General features: G+C 39.1%; 1 protein-coding gene across 1 annotated transcript in view; it reads right to left on the bottom strand.

The window, feature by feature from the left end:
- The window catches only part of LOC136886087 (retinol-binding protein pinta), a 38,734-nt gene that overhangs the window by 7,196 nt on the left and 10,270 nt on the right, over positions 1-21,268 (bottom strand). Inside the window, exons 2-5 of the mRNA XM_068230500.1 lie at positions 21,085-21,244; positions 17,950-18,205; positions 11,058-11,168; positions 1,480-1,582 (exon numbers count right to left, since the gene is read on the bottom strand). Of these exons, the coding sequence (XP_068086601.1) occupies positions 1,480-1,582; positions 11,058-11,168; positions 17,950-18,205; positions 21,085-21,244 (630 nt within the window). The remainder of the gene's footprint in view (positions 1-1,479; positions 1,583-11,057; positions 11,169-17,949; positions 18,206-21,084; positions 21,245-21,268) is intronic.

Below are 21,268 nucleotides of genomic sequence, written 5' to 3'. Positions count from 1 at the left end.
GATAAAATTGTAGAATATAGTTTAGATATAAGTATCTCCATGTTAACTGTAGCTTATCTGACGTAGTTGCCACTGTAATTGGGACACTAAATCCTTTAGTGTGCAATAAAATAAATAAATAAATAAATAAATAGAGATGGAAAACGGCACAATTTCACAGGTGCCCTCCTTCAAATACCTTGGAGAAATTATACTACCATCAGGATTAGACAGTGGTGCCAATGTAGAAAGAAACACCAAACTACATAAGGCATACAGACTGACGTGGAATTACTACAACAAAAGAGTCATATCGCGTAATGCAAAATTACGACACTACAAGACAGTTGTTTTGCCTGAAGCTTTATATGCCTCAGAAACCATATGCTTAGGTGGTCACTCTAAAATTACAGAAATTGAAAAGCAGGAGCGGAAAATTCTCAGGAAAATGTATGGGTCGACGAGAGAAAATGGAATGCGAATTAAGAGGAGAACAGCGGACCTCCAAGAAATAAAAATCACAGACCACATCATGGAAAATCGTGGAGCTTTTAGAACAAAAGTAGCCAATCATAAATTTAGGGAGAAACCCAAAAAGACAACTGGTAGGAAGTTGTCGACAGAACGCAAGATAAGAAGGCACAAACCATCAAACCAACTAACAAGTTCAAACGCGCTCTATGAATGGGCATAACGAAGAAAGAAAGAATAAATAAATAAATAAATAAATAAATAAATAAATAAATAAATAAATAAATAAATAAATAAATAAATAAATAAATAAATAAATCTGCGTACCCCATCTACAGTGGGTATCAGAGTATTTAATGAGATATCTCCTGGCCTCAATCGAAGTAAATGAGAATAATGGTGTGCAGTCACTTGTATAGTTTGTTTGAACTATTTTTATGTTAGCGTAGTGTTCATTCACATCATCATAGTTAGCCAGGATGTCAATTTTCAATTCTTATTCTGAATGAATGATGTTTTTGTCGCCGTTTTCATTGCCGAACCTATCGTAACTACTATAGTTTCCACGCGAGACATTATCTCCCTTGAAGTTTCATTGCTCACCACATGGAAGTAACATACCTATCCTAAACGATGATGTCTCGTTATGAATATTGAAATTTCACGACCGCATTGTAATCGAAACCGACTCTCAACCTATTAGGTCGTGTTACGTACATTTAGTACGTGATGAAGAGATGTTAAGTACAGAACAAAAATGGCCAACCAGACACCAGTGGGATCCGAACCCGAACCCGAACGTAAGTCGGTTTCGATGTCTCGTTATCTTAACAAGAGCTATTTATGTAAATCCGATGTGATAAATGTAGAGAAAACATATAAGTATACAAAGTATTATACGTCTTTTACATGTGGTTTGCTCCTGAAAGGGAATACCGCCGTAAATCTGAGCCTTATCTTTATGTTGAACCTACCACAATTAATTGGGCAAAGGCGATAATGAACAACAAGAAGAAGAAATGATCGTACCTCCGAGAGACTTCATTGAGCCAGCATCTCCTCCATACTCGGTGGGAAGTATACTCCTCAGTTTATCAGTTTGTAGAGCTTCGATGTTGGGGTGCAGGAAGAACTGTAACAGAATAATCAGTTTTTATTTAAGATCTCGTCGAGTTTGGAGAAAATACCCCTCTGATAACCGCCTCCGAATTAAACCACAAAACTTCAAAATATTACGCAGAACTGTGTCAAGTATTCTGCTTATATAATAATAATAATAATAATAATAATAATAATAATAATAATAATAATAATAATAATAATAATAATAATAATAATAATAATAATTTCCGCCTGCAGTTGCCACCTAGAGGATTAAGTAGCTCAATGGTTGCTGTTGCTGGTCCCAAGCCCGGATAAAGGAAGAGGGTTGGCTTAAACCCGTAAAATAACAGCCAGGAAGCATCTTGAGCCAACCTCTAAGGCTCAACAATACCTTAGTTGTATCCCTGAGACCGACTTCGATCGATCTTCCCACTATCTTCAACTTGTTAGTATGATGGAAATGTCAATTGACAAAATAGTTGCACCAGGCCCTAGTACAAGTACTAGTTTATCTCGAATTCTGGGGTACCGAGAACGTCATACGAGAATGAATCGGAGCTTCCCAAATCTCTTCCACCGAAGCGAAAACACTTCATAGCTATATTTTTTGCTAGTTGCTTTACGTCGCACCGACACAGATAGGCCTTATGGCGACGATGGAATAGCAAAGACCTAGGAGTTGGAAGGAAGCGGCCGTGGCCTTAATTCGGGTACAGGCTTTGCTTTGTTTGTAAATGGGAAACCATGGAAAGCCATCCTCAGGGCCGCCGACAGTGGGATTCAAACCCACTATCTCCCGGATGCAAACACACAGCCACGCGCGCCTAACCGCACGACCAAATCGCCCGGTCATAACTACTTTAAACATCAAAACATTGTTGAAAACCGGCAAATTAAAACAACTAACAGACATATTGGACAAATTTGACATTCAAATTCTTGCAATACAAGAAACTCGATATGCAGACGAAAATCACATGGAATCGGGGAACTGCAGAATTTATAAAGGGAAGCCAGCAATATCCTTCCCCAAAACTCCAATGCAGTTTGACACAGCCTTTGCAGTCAAGAAAAGCCTTACCACTTGCGTATTCGATTTCACGTCTCCTTCTGAAATAATCTCACTCCTTTCGATCAAATCGGGGGGAAAAGTGTACACACTAATCAAATGCCCATGCTCCCAAAATAATCACAATTGGAAAGATCCACGTAAAGTAGATGAATTCTGGGAACTGCTGGAGGAAGTTTTAAATAAGATACCAAAGCACCATGTCAAAATACTGTTAGGAGACTTCAACGCACAAATTGGTAAAGAAAAGGAGCATAGTAAGATTATATCCAGCACATAACAGAACAAACAGAAATGGAGAAAGATTAATAGACTTCTGCAAAAATCTTCAAGCTAAAACGAATCTCAACACACTTCTTGGCTCTGTACAGAAGGAAAATTACCTGGAGGTCCCCCAATCAATATCTAGGGGAATTTCAACTTGATCTTGTAGCCATCACCAGGCAAAACGAAAAAGAAGGCATGAATGTTAAAGTCAAGAAAAGGAACTATAGATTAAGATCATTACTTGTCCGTTGTAAAAGGGAAGTTTCAGCCTAACAGATCCAAAATGAGAACATTAAAACGCCAAAAATTGACCCAGAATTTTTCAAATAAATTCCGATAGTTTCCTTGAAAATTTACCATCAAATGTCCCCTCAGACTGGAATAATTTCAAAAAAATATAGTGTCTAAAGCATCCCAGAAAATTGGCACACCGTCTAGAAAACGTAAACACAGACGGTGGAACAACATATGCGACAAAGCAATATAAATAAGAATAAGAACATGGCAAATATTGAACTCTCATAAATCTGAAATGAAATAGCAAGAATTCCTTAAAGTACAGAAGGAAACGTCCAAAATAATTAGAGCAGGAAAACGGAAACAAGACCAAAGCCGTCTGAAGAGAATAGGTCAAGACTTCCAGAAAAGCAACTCCAGAAAATACTACAATATTTTTAAGAAGAACTCCAAAATTACCAAGCGCCCAGTCTTTGCTTCAAACATCAGACGGATCATTAGAAATAAATGAGAAAGAAAAATGCAAACTTCTTGCAGACTACTTTACAATGTTAAATTGCGAAAGTTCACAAAACCGATTAACCTTTGAGAAATCTACACCAAATCCAGACTCAGAATCTCTCCCACTCTAGAAGAAGTTAAGCAAATAATTCAAGAATTTAAAGATAATACAGCACCAGGAGAAGATGGGATTATTGCTGAAATATTGAAAACAGGTGGTGAGAAAATGGCTTACGCAATTCAAGAAATCATACAGAACATTTGGAATACTGGGAACATTCCAGAAAACTGGAAATGTGCACTAATTCACCCACTCCACAAGAAAAGGGATAAATCAGAAATAAACAATTACAGAGAGATATCTTTACTATCAGTCGTCTACAAAATTTTCTCTAAAACCCTGCTGAATAGATTAGAAAAACAAACCGACCACCTTATTGGAGAATATCCGGCAGGGTTTCGAAAGGAACGATCATGCCCAGAACAAATCTTAAAACTAAAAACTATTCTACCAATTCGTGGAACAAAACAAACAATACTTATCTTTGTTGACTTCGAAAAAGCTTATGATTCAATAGACCGACAGACTCTGTTCAGCATGCTTGAGGAATTTCAAGTCAGCAGAAAAACAAGGGAATTAATCAAGCAAACTCTAACAGGCACAACAGCGAAAGTTAAATTTTTTGGAGGAATTTCAAAGCCATTCGAAATTACAACAGGGGTCAGACAAAGCGATGGATTATCACCACTACTATTCAATCCAGTTTTGGAAAAAGTGGTTCGAGAATGGAAAAATGACACTAAAGGGATCAATATTGGTAGACTTCTCAATCCTCTCCAACAACAAACAAGAAGCATTGCAGTCCGTAGAAGAACTTCATGAAATAGCGGCAAGAACAGGTCTCCAAATTTCATATGAAAAGACAAAGTATGTCGAAGGTACAAAATCAGAATTTAACAACCCTCCTCTAATCACTAGATATGGGAAATATCCCAAGTAGATAAATTCAAATACTTAGGCGAAATTATACAACCAAACGGGATAAATCAGCATGCAAAGAAAGAAAGAAAGAAAGAATTACAAAATTACAAAAATCATACACAATTGTCTGGAGCAGATACAACAAAAAATATATCCCAAAACGCAAAATTACGACATTACAACACAGTTGTCAAACCAGAAGCCCTTTATGCATGAGAAACTCTGGTAACTGGTGACAGATCACAAATATAAAAGATCGAAAAACAAGAGAGGAAAATTCTAGGACCTAAATGCGAAAATGATATTTAGATGAAACGGTAATCACAGGAAAACTACAAAGTAACAGAAAAATCACAGACACTATTATAGAAAGAATATTAAAATTCTATGGTCACCTGATCAAGATGGATAACAATAGGCTAACAAGGAAAATACTAAATCTCGCAATGTCTCCAAAAAATCACAACAACTGACTTACAGAAATAAACAAAGATCTTCAGGAAATGGTATAATTGAAGAAATCTTGCAGGATGGAAAAAATCAGAAATCTCATAAATAAACATAAATTGGCTGATTAATCTGAAAGACAGCTACAGCTACAGAACGCAAAAAGAAGCACAGTGAAAGGATAAAGAAATTTTGGGAAGACAAGAAGAAACGTTGTGGTAATTAAGTTCACCCGCGCTCCTCACTTGGGTATAATGTATCAAAAAGAAATATATGCCAACAACACCCTACTTCATGAGAGCCTAGAATGTCAGCAATATAAGAAAATAATGTTACTTTTGGGTGCTATGACAGGGGTTTCCAATTAGTAAAGGCTCGAGGGCCACATTGGAAACCTTAGGCTTGATCGCGGGTCGCACTTTAATAATAGGACAATTTTCGTAAAATCCCACAAATATAATAGAGGTACAGTATGAAATAATTTGCATAGTTCAAATGAAATAAAGGTTTGATAATTTTAATTTCTTAAAATACTACTTTACAATTGCATAAAAGGGTGAAATAAAACATAAATATTATTTTACCCAGGACAATTGAATTGGGGGAGAAGATCACCCAACAATGTCAGTTCATTTGAATTAATATTTGACAAATAAAAAAGTAAAAAAATAAAACTAAAGGTAAACTGAATTTAATAATGTAGTCAAAACAAAACGTAAAGAGGGACAATATAGTGAATCCTGGATTTCTAACAAGTATTCTAACGTTCAAACAGAAGAAACCATTAAAATAATCCAAGACAACTTACGGAGACAAAGTCATCTCAGTAAGCTACAAATAGATGAATTCTTAGGAATCCTAAGTTTCATTATTAATAACAACGACTTTACGTTTAACCAAAAAATATTTACCTAGACCATCTAGAACATACTAAAATTATTATCAAAATACAAGGTTTAGAGCTCTGGATCCGTTATGTTGATGTCACGTTTGCGATCATAGACAAAGTCACAATAGTAGTAGCAATATGTTACAATTCCTTAATTCTTTTGATCAAAAATGAAATTTACTCTAGAGGATGAAGTTGGTGGCTTCATAAATGTCCTAGATGTTACCATAACACGAAAAGAAGACAGCTTTAGTTACCAAATTTTTAGAAAGCCCGCGTTTTCACCGGTTACTATAAAAAAAGAATTTCTTCACCCGGACGCCCAAGAAAGAGCGTCATATTACAGCCTAGTTTACCAAGGCTTCATACTCACCCTTTTACGCAAGGACCGTAATAAATAGTTACAATTCTTACGAAATATATCTAAGTTTAATGGCAATAAAGCAAACATGGTCAACAAAATTGTTATTAAAGTAGAACAAAACAAATTTCCATGATGATCACTGACGAACCAAAAAAGACGAAGTATGCCACCTTCACTTACAATAGCCCTAGCATACATCACATTTCCAATGCATTTAAAAAATATGATTCTATTGCTTCGTTTGCCACTAACAACACAATCCAGAATCGATTTTTAAATCACAACCCCGTTAATTCCGCGAAAGACCGGTTTTCTGAATCAGGGATTTATAAGCTTACTTGTTGTCAGTGCCGAGTTTCATATGTTGGGCAGATTGGGAGAAGATTTTCCACCAGATAATTAGGGGCAAATATTCGTTTGTAGGAAGGGGAGTTAGGGACTGGAATAACTCACCAAGGGAGATGTTCAATAAATTTCCAATTGTTTTGCAATTGTTTAAGAAAAGGCTAGGAAATAACAGATAGGGAATCTGCCACCTGGGCGACTGCCCTAAATGCAGATCAGTAGTGACTGATTGATAGAGCACTTTAACTCTAACAAGTACCAAAGTTTTTCGGCAATGAGTATCCACATGAGTGAAACAGATCATACTTATACTAACATAGAGAAGGGTTTAACTATTTTAAAGAGATTAAATAAGGGTAGGTTAATGAACGAGTGCCTTAACAGCCGAGGCCGCAACTTGAACGATGACACTGAGTTACGTAGTTCCCTCTGCGGACTGTTTCCATATTTTATTAATAAATAAAAACTTAAGAGAGATTTTTTGTCAAATCACAGATAAACCCTCTCTGACATCAACGTCGCCTACCAACAGGCCTCCTCCCCTTACTACCCGTTGGCTACGGCCTGATCAACACACTGCAGCACTAGGCTGTCAGCAGCAAAGTTTGGACAGCAAGTGGGTAAGTCTTACGCTAAATATCAGTCCTCCACCATATTCCCCCCAACATATATTCGCCTAGAGCTTATAACTAAGGAATTTCCCCTTCTTTTTTTCGTTTCGAACTATTCTCCCAGAATAACCTAAATTTCTTATGTACTAAAACAGAATATCCAACCACAGGAAGAACTTTCTCCGGAAGTCCCCTCTTCTACTGCAGCCATATAGGGCTACTCTCTCTTCGAGACGCACACAAATCAAGCCCTGCTACCACGACTCATAAGATCATGGTTTTAAATTGCCACAGTCACGGTCTCAAACAGCAGTAGAACTTTTATCGTAGGAAGATACAAGCTTGAGGAACATAAACACGATTGAACCTGTGTACTTGCAAATATTAATTTTAAATTTTAATGACACAACAAAAATGTTATTCTCACTCAAGTGCTTATTTTATCTAAACAAGAATGTTCTTGTAATAGTTCTTTTAATGCTATAAGCCACTTTATGTAGCAGTTTATGTTTAGCCTTAAGTCTAGTCTGACAATTTAATATTCATTTTAATGTTAAGGACAATACGGCTGAAGACGCCTGTATTAAAGGCGAAATATGTCCCCATTTGACATGTAACTTCGATTCGGAAAGGTGGATTTCTATGAGACAATTCTTTCATAAGCTTATACGTAGTTCAATACGGACCACAATATACATTTTACAACTTGCAATATCAACCCATTCCCTAGGAGTGTTAGTGGTGTCTTACCCTCACAGTATTTTCTTCAGATAGTAAGTCATGTGCGTTCCAAGTCTGGCTGAGCGCTGTGCTGGAATATACACATATTCATCCGTAATTTCTGTCACTTTGGACATCCACTTTTTCACCCCTTCTAATCCCCATTCCGACTAAGGGGTTGAACATTGACTTACATGGCATCCAGAGTGTCACATTTCATCTTAGCGACCCCGAAAATTATGAATTCGACGGAAATGTATTTCATAAAACATGGCGGTATGTTCCATTCTCCTATAAACAGCCACGGACATGAACCTCCTAGCATGAAAGGTACTTGATAAAACATAGCGGCGTATTCCATCCTGCTTTAATACAGCCTCGGCCATGCACCTCCTAGCAAGAGAGGTACGTCATAAAACATGGCGGCGTATTCCATCCTGCTTTAATAAAGCCACGGCCATGCACCTCTTAGCAAGAGATGTACGTCATAAAACATGGCGGCGTATTCCATCCTGCTTTAATAAAGCCACGGCCATGCACCTCTTAGCAAGAGATGTACGTCATAAAACATGGCGGCGTATTCCACCCTCTTTTATTACAGCCACGGCCATGCACCTCTTAGCAAGAGAGGTACGTCATAAAACATGGCGGCGTATTCCATCCTCCTTTACTACAGCCACGGTCATGCACCTCTTAGCAAGAGAGGTACGTCATAAAACATGGCGGCGTATTCCATCCTCCTTTACTACAGCCACGACCATGCACCTCTTAGCAATAGTGGTACGTCATAAAACATGGCGGCGTATTCCATCCTCCTTTAGTACAGCCACGGCCATGCACCTCTTAGCAAGAGAGGTACGTCATAAAACATGGCGGCGTATTCCATCCTCCTTTACTACAGCCACGGCCATGCACCTCTTAGCAATAGAGGTACGTCATAAAACATGGCGGCGTATTCCATCCTTCTTTAGTACAGCCTCGGCCATGCACCTCCTAGCAAGAGAGGTACGTCATAAAACATGGCGGCGTATTCCATCCTCCTTTACTACAGCCACGGCCATGCACCTCTTAGCAATAGAGGTACGTCATAAAACATGGCGGCGTATTCCATCCTTCTTTAGTACAGCCTCGGCCATGCACCTCCTAGCAAGAGAGGTACGTCATAAAACATGGCGGCGTATTCCATCCTTCTTTAGTACAGCCTCGGCCGTGCACCTCCTAGCAAGAGAGGTACGTCATAAAACATGGCGGCGTGTTCCATCCTCCTTTAATACAGCCACGGTCATGCACCTCCTAGCAAGGAAGGTACTCGAACCTCCTACTTACAGCGTTTGTTACTTGACTATCATGATGCAGAGTAGTCGTTGTCGCCTAGTGACAATCTGTCCATCAAGGCCGATGCAAATCCTAGTGCTACTTTGTAATCGATATATTGGAAGAGTTTACTAAAAACAGCTTTGGCAAAACCATCTGCCGTTCTACTGGACCGATTTGCTTCATTTCTGTTTTATTCTGTCCAGAAATTCCTCCCGATGAATCACGAGATATTGTTAGGTCTCTAAGTTCAGCCAACTTTGAGTAATCATAAAATTAAATCATTAAATCATTACTCCATTAAATGCAGGCGAAGGCTTACCATAACGCGCATTACATTCTGTACTTAGCAGGTTGCTAAGCGACCAACACTTTCATTTATATTCTGAAGGGATGATTTTCATCGTTAGTAATGTTATTGCATGTAGCCATGTTTGATTACTACCTCTCAAACCAGACAGTACACATTTTCTCTGATCACGGAAGGATACTATTCTCTGCTAGATAATCTTTGGTTCTCTGACCTTCCCGAGCTTATGAATATACACAAGAGATGGCAAGAGCGCTCCTAATAACTTGCATTCTGCTAAGAGAAAAAGGTCTACGTACAAACAGACATGTGCGTTAGACATTATCTGTGAACACTTATCGCAGGATAACCTAGCTACACTGGCAAAGACGCTACTTCGAGCTCACAAGACAACCGTTCTACATAGAACTGCCTTCTACGATGCATCAAGAATTGCAGGAATTAAAAACGCGAATATATGAATAGATTTTATGCAACCGATATAATTACAACACAAATATACACAAGAAATGTGCACAAATGATATCCCTAAACACCTTTCTATCTACCCTTTTTGGGAATCTGTCCTTCAGTATCACCAGAAGTGATGCCTGGATCTGCATGCTGTTTAGTGTAACCGAGAGGAAAAGTCGTTCCTAGACACTTTCTCACAGTGTGGCAGGTGTTCAGGAGGGTGGCTTTCTGCAGTGTGGTGATGCAGGTTTAATTCGGCCAGACAGCCGTGCAAGCTTTCCGGAATAACACCATTACATCACTATTGGAACTGTGATGGCTGATTCTATTTTCCACAGGCATTGTAATTCTATTGCCAGTGTTGTGTGTTTTAATATTTACGTGGCTATTGTTGTTTGCAGACTGGAGGTATTTGGAGAAGCATTTCCTTTAGGGGATGCACATCTTTTTGATTTACCGATTAGAATAATATCTGGCTTATTGTTGCTGAGAGTGACGTCGATTACGATATTTCGGTCCTATAAAAGCTTGTATGAAGGGATCAGAGTTATCTGACCTATTTATAAGGAATGCCTCGGAGCAGCAAGTGTCCTCTAGTCTAAATATTAAAAGAGTTTAGAGAAGGGATGGAGGTGTGTATTTCCAATATGCAGCTGATGACTGAAGAAGTACATATTTTACAGGAATTTTCTGGTGCTGACCGTGTCCCTGCTTATAATCAGTATTATTATTACTACAGAAAAGTCTGCCGTACTCATTTTCAAGCACTGACGGCTTAATTCTTGCATACGATGAAAAATCAAACAGTATAACTGTCTCCCTAACATTCATTGTTGGCCTGGTGACTGTTACCAGGTGTGCTCGGAGTCGACAACGAACCTTTGATTTGGGTAATACGATGAAAACTTCCTTGCTGCCTTAAATGAAGCAATAGAAAACAGATTGTTCGAGCTTTATAGTTGTCTAACTTCCTCTTTTCTTATGTGTTACTTACCCTTGCCTTTAACTTCTCCTTCAGAAGAGATCGCATCAGAGAAAGCAGCGTTTCGAAAAATGATGGTGTGTTGATGAAGTTCATTGCTTGTGGCCTGCAGGGATATCCAGCCTGTAACAGGGGTATTAAGGGTAAAACTTCTCATATTAAATGTTGGTGACAGTGGTGGTAGTTGTTTTAAGGGAGTAATGTTCCCATATTAGAGGAATGCATCTCAACATCAGGTTGTGTGTATTGTTATTAATTCATTAGCATGATCGTAGCACCATCGCATGTCCCAGCGCAGGTACTGGTAGTCACATGACAGTGATCTATAAACGACTAGCATAAACTGGCTAGAGTGACGTCTCAAAATATTTTTGAAATGTGTGGGGAAAGTGTTTTTGATAAGCCAAGGTTTAAGGTGCTATACGTTTGGTGAAATTTCAGATTTTCTTGAGAGATGAGAATATTGTTTCTATGCTAATCTTCTCGAGGTAGTATGGAATGTTTTATCACATTCGTGGTGCACCTTTCGTTTATTAATGTTCCCGCGGTGACTTCCTCTATTACGCCGCGTTGGAGCATTAACTGAATATACACCTGTTTAAATATTGCTCCGGCTACAAAATTCAAAGCATCGGGTCGAAAATCATACCTAGTCTCTGAACTGAGATATCATTTATGAACACGAGCTACAACAACATGGTGTATATTTGTTTCTCAGGGTAAATTCGCTTCATTATATTCCCATATGCTTTAGACAAATCGTAGATTCCGTTGAAGAGTATCTGTCCGTTCAACCAGTCGTTCCGTATCCATACGTCAAGGAAATGATCTGATCATCACCTAGTATTTAGCATAAATTAATTCAATAGACCCGTATATTATCATACTACTATGTACTACAAGTTACTTAAGGAATAGAAACGCAAAATCAAAACTATATCTAGTTTATTAGCATGCTAATGTATTATAAAATTGAATAATATGCATCCATCGGCAATAAAGAAAGGAAAATCGTGTGAAATTACAAATATCATTCTCAAATGCTTGACTTCCGAGATAAACATATTTGAAAAATCTTTAAATTATCATCATATTTGCTTACATTTTCGTTAAGTTTCAAAAATATACCATATCATCCATGTTTAAATGGATACAAGGGGAAGAATAGTGACCAAAACTTTATTAATCCAAGGAGGAGTGGAATATCTTCCTTTTAATATTGTTTGGGATTTTCTTTGGGGCATCATTTAGGTTTCATCTTTCATTTCGGTCTGTTTGACCAAATTCACTTGGATACATGTTTGGATTCTTGTTTGGATTTTCACTTTTGACTCATCACGTTACGAGATAAGCATTATCATGTTTAAATCTGGGTTCAAAATACCCATGCAGTTATTAACATTCCTATCATAACCAAAAAATGAATAAATTAAAACTGTACATCACCGTATGTACAAAATAAATCAAATAATCTTACTACAGAGTGCCATAGATATGATAGTACGTCAGTCTAACCTGCGAAAATCGTGCCATGAATTCCTAATCATATGCCAATATATTTACTTATTCTCAAATATCTCTTCGCTGTGCCAAGATTTTGTCTAAGAAAACCGTTCTTCATACTAGTGTTGACGCGCTGACCTTCAAATATATAAATATGCGAGACTCCATTCTATTCTTGAATATTTATATTACGTAATGTATAACAAACACGTAACCTATCAATATCTTCCGCTGAAAGTTACTACGAGACACATTATGCTTGGCTCAAGACATACATTCAACTTAACATGGCCTAAATCCTTCACTCGCAGTGCTAATCCAAATATAAATATAATATGTAACACAGGAATTCGCAATTCAATCATCTATCCCATTCTCAAGCAACGAACAGAAACATATCACCTCACTCTAATTACAACTTGCCACATTAACATTCCATTTCCTTTATATATATATATATATATATATATATATATATATATATATCTCCATATTTAAAAATATATTCATCCAATTCCACTTAAGTAACCTCTGTGTTTCGGTAGCAATACTTAATAACCTGATTATTCTCTCATACACTGCAACTTCGTAATATTTCAAACATTTCCTTACAATACAATTATCGTACTGGCCATGATTGCAACACATATTGACCTGAAGTTTTGGGTTACGTCTCGTATCTCGCCTGCATTTTCTACAACCACAACTGGTTAAACGTTTCACGGTCTACACGTATGGATTGGCACTAAACATGCACGAATACTCAATCAGATCTAGTTTCCATTAACCTTAAAATTATTACATTAGCACCATAGTTATATTGCAGAAATTGGCACACATCATCGGCTAATAATTGGCATTTATACTCTAATATCCGTTCATTGGCACTAAATCTCTTACTTCTAGCACTCCTGCACACATATAAATATTTTTCATCAATTGATTTCAAATTCATTACGATGCAACTCATAATACTTATCTCGTAACGGGATTTTGCTGCTGGATCTCTCCTGGTCTAGGGCATCTTGGAGTAGGCAGCCCCTGCAGTCCAAAGATTACGTCATCTGCGGCTCCGGCTGGGGATCTTGGCTTGAGCTATTTCATCTTGAGCGACCATTTCCATCTGTTTAAGCTGACTCCATCTTGTCACCAGTTCTCATGAAATCATAAAAGAACAAATACATAGTAGAATTCATATTATACTGGTGAATAGTAGGCTACTCAATACGTAATATTTGTCTTCAGAATCTCGTATTGGTCGAAAATATTCTTTTTTAAATTTAGAGATTTCTCTAATTCGGCCTACGTTTTGCTATTTCTTTCGCTTAAACAGATATTGTCTCCCTCCTGGAAACAATAAATTATGCCTTCCTTAGCAAGGATTTGCCGCTATAATACTAATTTCGGCAATGTATGACTCGGCTGTAGTTTCCTTTCGCTTCTGAGTTTAGGTGTTACAGTAACAAATATTTTCCTTCAAATCCACGCCTTTTCTGCCGATATTTTTGCAAATGTAATCTTCACTGCTGTTTGTATATTAATACTTTAGTATTTAACGTTGCGTTGACCCTTTTATATCCTTCCGTAAGTCGTGCTGCTCCTCTTCAACTCGTAACATTTTCTTCTCAAGGTAGTCAAGAATCGGTTTCATTCAAATTTTTTAGTCCATCATTATTTAATCTTGAGATTCCTTTTCATTGCGGCCGGACGATATCGATTTACTAGATCTCTACTCTGTGTATTTGCACATTACCTGAAGCTTTGTGCGCCATATTTGTCCACTGTTTCCATGACATTTACGGCCGCTAATGTAACGTAATGGTACAGTTGAGTGTTGTATCATCCGACTTGGACTTGTTTCAGACTCCACGGAAGTCTTCTAAACTGTAAAAAATACACTCGTGCAAAATCTTCATGTCCAAACCTACCAAGTTACACGCAAACGGAACTTTCAACCTTAAACTATACACGGAGAATGTTCAGTCACTGGAGTTCATTTAGTTATGACTTGGTGGGCTAACTTGACTTGGATGCATGAATAACAATTTTAATTTGGTTCTAATAAGTTAGACAATTCTTTATCAGTAGAGGAGTAACTGAAATTACGTTCTACCCTAATAAAGTTGTGGAAAACCGCAAGGAAACGTATAATAATAGGCAAATAATGGGAACACAGAACCTAGGCCTACTCATGATCGTGTACGGAATTAAATCTTTCTGGTCTGGATTGCTCGTAGCATTCGATAATATTCAACTACTGTAACGCATGTGGACGAAAGACAAATATATATAGAATAAAATGAAGTGGATAAAGTACCCTATAGACAGACACTTCTCAAACTGTTTGTCTGCTTTTGTAAGTTGAACAGATCTCTTATTTCTTCCATCTGTCCGTCTGTGATTCGTTAATGAAAATTCTATTTGAGTATGAGCATTTGTGTTTGAAATGCTGATAACAAAACACAGGAGTTTCTATAAATTTGGTACAAAAACTCCAGTTCTTTTTTTTCATCGTAGATCACTGCCTAATGACTACGAGACCTACGCTTGGACATGTGATGGTGCCACGATCATGCTGAAGTCAGAGTGGCATTGTCATATACACACAACCTGATGTTGTTTGATTAATTGCCTGTGTTACAAATACATAAAAGAGCGAAGAAGGCGTTTGAAATCTGAAGATCGCAAGTAAGGTAAAATAGTTCTTCATGGCACAAGGAACTAATCTGCAAGATGGCGTCCTCGCGCAACTACCTCTGATACGCTGAGCCAATAAGATGAGGTCACCCGTTTCGTTTACCTTTACTTATGATATATTTTTTTCTTAACTGAATGAGTTTGAAAAAGTCCCTGCCCGGCCTCATTTTTCTAACTGGTTGCCCTTCTCAATCTCCGTCCTTGGTGCAGTGATGCAATAACTGTAGTATTTTTCTTTCTCTGTAGGTGGGAGAGTGGTGAAATACAGTTGTAAGAAGCGACTAAAAGGGGTCGTAAGGTCTCTTAACTTCCGAGCATGGGTTAGTGGCTATAAGACTCCTAGCTGAGTCTGGCGTTATTTAGAATTGCATATAGAACTAAGCTTTGCATCTGGGAAAGAAAACTGGTTGGAATAATAGGAATACGGAAGAGGCGATTGATTATTTTGGACATTTATACAGGATGAATGACCACAGGTTAACCAAACGGATCATCAAATATCTTTAGAACAAGAAGTCAACAACAACCTGGAGTCATGAAGTCAAGAATGATTCGGAAAGAACAATATAAGAGAAGAAGCAGCAACGGAGAGAGAGAGAGAGAGAGAGAGAGAGAGATAGAGAGAGAGAGAGTTTTTAGAAAGAATATGTTAAAAATGGAAGGTTCCAAGGTCGGGAGTTAAAGAAAAGAGGCTGAAAAGGAGACCTAGTGAGCAGATGAAGGAGTATTGGAGGAAGAAGAAGCACCAAAGACTGAAAAACTGAAATTCCCACGTGGTCCCTAGAAGACACTAACGGAGAAAAAAAAAAGATTATTATATTGAAGATCCAACCTGCTTTCATGCTGAATACTTAACTTACATTATAAGAAGTTAAAAGTCCCTAGCATCCTTTTCAGTAGCATCTTAAAACAGCATTCTACCATCCACCCACCTACAGAGAAAGAAAAATGATACAGTTATTACATCACTCAACCAAGGAATGATGTAGGGAAGGGCAGCTCGTGAGGAAAATGAGACCGGTACTGTTATGAAAAAATATATAGCATGTGTAAAGGTAATTGAAACGGGTGACGTCATCCTGTTGCCTCAAGGGTATCAGAGGTGCCCGTCATCTTGCGGATTAGCCCCTGTGCCAGGATGAACTATTCTATCCTACTATCATAAACACCGCAATCGAACATCAAAGTTTAATCGGAAGGTATCTGAAATATAGAATTTGCTAGGGATTATACAGATTCTTATGATACAGTTCAGTGTGTAACTTAAAAACACAGATAATGACTGAAAAATAAAGGAAAAACGTGGAAAAACCGGGAAAATATGGAATATCTTGCATCCCCATGACAAAACCCCATGCAAAGAAATGAGTTTCCTGTTTTTGACTGCAAATCCCCGAAATAAACACGTGAACTAAGGGTATAAGCGATAAGAAAGTGATACTAATCGCTGCAGGTTGGATTGTACGGCCCTCACCGTGGACATCTTGCCTTCTGAGCTGAAGAGTTCGTGTTCAATCTGGGCTCACTCTGGTGGAATTTGAAGGTACTGAAATACGCCAACCTCATGTGTTCAGATTTACTGGCACGTAAAGGAACTGTTGGTCAAAATTTTGGCAGCACGGCGTCTCCAGAAACAGTGAAGATTAAGATTATTTTACCTGCTAAAGATATTTATTCTCAGCTGCGTCGAACAATCTTGGCGTCCTGGAAATCGGAGTGGCTAGCTCCCAACAAGCTGAGAGCAATTAAGAAGACAACTACCGCGTGGCGGTCATCTTTCCGCCTTTTACGGAGGGAGGCCATAGTATTGTGTAGGCTGATGATAGGTCATTTACGATCTACGCACTCTTATCTCCTAAAGAGGGAAGGACACCCCCCCCCCCACAGAGTGTTCTTGTGGTGCCGACTTCACCGTGGCCCACATCCTCACAGAGTGCGCTGATCTCTCTGGCCTAAGACGGAGCCTGGACCTGCAGGAAACACTCGAACGCATATTAGCTGGTGACTCGACTACTGCTGATCTCGTCATCTACTTTATGTGCGACAGTGGATTAATCAAGGTTTTGTAAATTGTAAGTGTTCTGTTACTGAGGGAATTCACGTTCCTTTATGATACGTTAGAAATTTTCGGCTTAGTGCAATATCTTATTTTGTTATATTTTGTACTTCGTTTTGAAATTCCTTCGTTGAATAAGTAATATTGTTTTAGTTTTAAATTTCTTTTCCACTTAATTTGTTCAGAGAGGATGATTACCATGTTGTACTTCCTCCTCAAACAAAACTCCCCACCACTTCCATGCGGTGTTCCCGTAGCACATTGCTTATGTCACCAAAATTTGTGGTGGTTTTCGGCATGAAGGGTGTGACGTTAAACGGAGAAAGAAATGCAGACCATCATCCTTGGATATCCGAAGGTACTCGCGAAGATCAATCGACCCGTGATTCCCAGTCTTACTAATAAACGGTGCATAAATTTTGTACCCGATGCATGCACTGCTTATGGGCAATTTGTTATTAATAAACCGTGTGTAAGACTCCTCTGTATACATCTGTTATTCACTGAATTGGTTATACAGACCAGGAACCTTGTGACTGACTATTTTCCTGGTTTAAACATTAACAAATTTGATTCAAACACACATTTACCAATTCTAGGATTCCCCAGATTTTTGGGATTATCTTTGTATATTTGGTGGTAACGAACCTGCCAAACCTGGAACAGCTTCTTGATGAGGAGAGGTGATAACTGTAGCAGGTGTGACATGCTCACATTTTCCAAGTCTATGAGCAGGTTCTGGCCGTAGATGACGGACTCTTCACTCTCCATGAGCACGATCTCCACCATCATGAACATCACCTTCACCACATCGTTGACGTTGCTCACCTTGGGGTCGAAGTTCGATGGCCGATAGAGCCACAGTGGTCCGCAGTCCGGCTCGCAGTCTAGCGTCAACACCATCCTGAAGGCAAAGGTACATGAGGAATTTGAACTGTAATTTGGTAAAATGCCAATGTACACAGCCTGACAAAAAAAAAATTGAAACACCCAGCAGGAATGGTCGAATGTCAACGTAATCCCTATTGCTCACGGTAAAATGGTTCGTAAAATTTGTTGTACAATTAATTTTATAAAAATTTGGTGAACACAAGTTGTGTTGCTCATGGTAAAATTATTTTATAAAATCCGTAGAAGCACCAGGATGGCCATCTATGAACTCACTTCTGAACTAAGACGTGTATGTGCTGCCATCTGTCGATACACTTTTTTTTAATCAAGAATCAGCTGTTCAACTTACATTGCTTTTGAGAGTATGGCTACAACAAACAAAACAAAACTTGCTGCTTTAGCTGCAATTATATGTTGTACAGTGGTAAAAAGGAAGAAAAGAAATGCCAGGAAATGCTGGACTCGGGATTGGATCAAAAGAAGAGACGAAGGTAGAGGATTGCTGTCCTTGGTCGACATTTACTTGAGGTTAGAGGACCAGCATTCATATAGGAATTAGGCGATTGTGTTTTCTGCCTCTCTTCTTGCATTTCTGTTGTACTTAAGTGGCGTTGTAACTTCGTACAAACGAGGATATTTCTGGTATTCGTCCAGTAAAACGCTAACAGCTTCCTTAGTCCTGCTATTTTAGAAAGAAGTGTTTGTTTACAATCGAGCTTCACAATCTTCTCACGACGTAGCGCCAGCATCACGTGATGTCAGCTTTGCTGATTGGTTCGTTTCGCGGTACACTAACACATCATCGGCCGGTATGTAAATGATAATAAGAGATCCAATTCTCTGTGTCAGGTAGATAGGACCACCAAAGTAGATTAGTGTTATTCGTGTTTAATGTTGTTTCCAGGCCTGGTAGAGTATAAGGGGCGTGAACAGCGTCAAATGTTGAGTGATCACTGTGAAAAGACACGGAGACGCCGTGTTCTCGTGTGAGACAGCGTTATCAGTAGCTAACAGAGTTAAAATGTGGCCTCAGTGTGGGTCTCCAATTGGCCGACCAGGCGAGTTGACCATGCAGTTAGGGGCGCGCAGCTGTGAGCTTGTATCCGGGAGATAGAGGGTTCGAATCCCACTGTCGGCAGCCCTGAATATGGTTTTCCGTGTTTTCTCATTTTCACACCAGACAAATGCTGGGGCTGTACCTTAATTAAGGTCATGTCCGCTTCTTTCCCAAGCCTAGGCCTTCCGAACCTCTGGGTCGCCAAAAACCATCGATTGGTTACTGCGACGTTAAACCACTGGCAAAAAAAAAAAATGGTCAGGAAGCCGAGAAGTCGAATGAACTGGCTCCAACGCCCGATCGACTGTCGTGGGAAGGCGTTGTTCAAGAAATGAAACCATTTTCCTTTCGCCAATATCAAATGATCATAAATATGTCTCTCGGCCATGGCCACCCATCAATGGCTGCTAATTTCAGATGGTAACCAGCCGTAAGACACAGCCTGCACGGTTGCTATGTAATATTTTCTGGCCATCCATCCTTACTTTACACCACAACCTGCACGGTTACTAGGTAAAATTGCCTGAGTATGCATCCATTCTTTACATCACAACCTGCACGGTTGCTAGATAATATTTTCTGGCCATCCATCCATAACCTGATATCACAGCCTACACGGTTGCTAGGTAATATTGTCTGGCGATCCATCCATAACCTACATCACAACCTGCACGCTTGCTAGGTAATATTTTCTGGCCATCCATCCATAACTTAATATCACAGCCTACACGGTTGCTAGGTAATATTTTCTGGCCATCCATCCATAACTTAATATCACAGCCTACACGGTTGCTACGTAAAATTGTCTGGCCATCCATCCATAACTTAATATCACAGCGTACACGGTTGCTAGATAATATTGTCTGGCCATCCATCCATAACTTAATATCACAGCGTACACGGTTGCTAGATAATATTGTCCGCCATCCATCCATAACTTAATATCAGAGCCTGCACGGTTGCTAGATAATATTGTCCGCCATCCATCCATAACTAAATATCACAGCCTGCACGGTTGCTAGATAATATTGTCTGGCCATCCATCCATAACTTAATATCACAGCCTACACGGTTGCTACGTAATATTGTCTGGCCATCCATCCATAACTTAATATCACAGCCTACACGGTTGCTAGGTAATATTGTCTGGCCATCCATCCATTCTTTACATCACAACCTGCACGGTTGCTAGATAATATTGTCCGCCATCCATCCATAACTTAATATCACAGCCTACACGGTTGCCACGTAATATTGTCTGGCCATCCATCCATACTTTACACCACAGCCTGGACGTTTACAATTAGCGTGACGGAAATATTACCTGAATGTCTACAAGTCCAAATCTGCTAAGGGAACGAAATATAGGCCCCCTAACTTATATACCTTTAACAGATTATTTAAAGAACACTAATCTTATCCGTATTCCTATATGCAGGTAAGGTAAGAGTGTATTCTGCCCGAAGGGAGGTCTCAACCTCCGCAGAGGTGTGCCTGAGCCGGAATTTACATACGGTAGCGTGACCAGTTCCGTTCCAATCCTCCATTCCCTTATCCCCCACCAACAGCGGGTGGCAATCTATCCAAATCTAGACCACGCCCAATATTGCTTAACTTCGGAGATCTCACGGCTACGGCCGTTGGCGTATTCTTATATGCACTCCAGTTAAATTATTGTGAAATAAAGCATTGCGAAAAGCTTCCTTAATACTTAAATTTCTTTTAGACATGTTCTTTTGAGAGTTCTGAGAGACACTGGTATTCAATTTGGGAAGCGAATTCTGAGACAGGTTGTCACAGTCCTCGCCCCTACAGAGGATGCTTGGTACACGTACGCTGTATTCAGGAGTGTCTGCAGCTCTGGTAGCATGGGGTCCCTGTTGCTGAAGAACTCCGGTAACGCCGTCCTGTAGGTGTAGTAGGCGTCTATCTTCTCTTTCGTCTTCTCCAGACTGAACTTACACCCTCGGAGGAATATCAGCAAGAACGCGTCATCTGCGAACAGGAAAAAGAAACATT

Source organism: Anabrus simplex, chromosome X (assembly GCF_040414725.1).
Source record: "Anabrus simplex isolate iqAnaSimp1 chromosome X, ASM4041472v1, whole genome shotgun sequence".
In the NCBI taxonomy this organism is placed as follows: domain Eukaryota; kingdom Metazoa; phylum Arthropoda; class Insecta; order Orthoptera; family Tettigoniidae; genus Anabrus; species Anabrus simplex.
The sequence above is the reverse complement of the archived record's forward strand: the minus strand, read 5'-3'. Positions and strand labels throughout refer to the sequence as shown.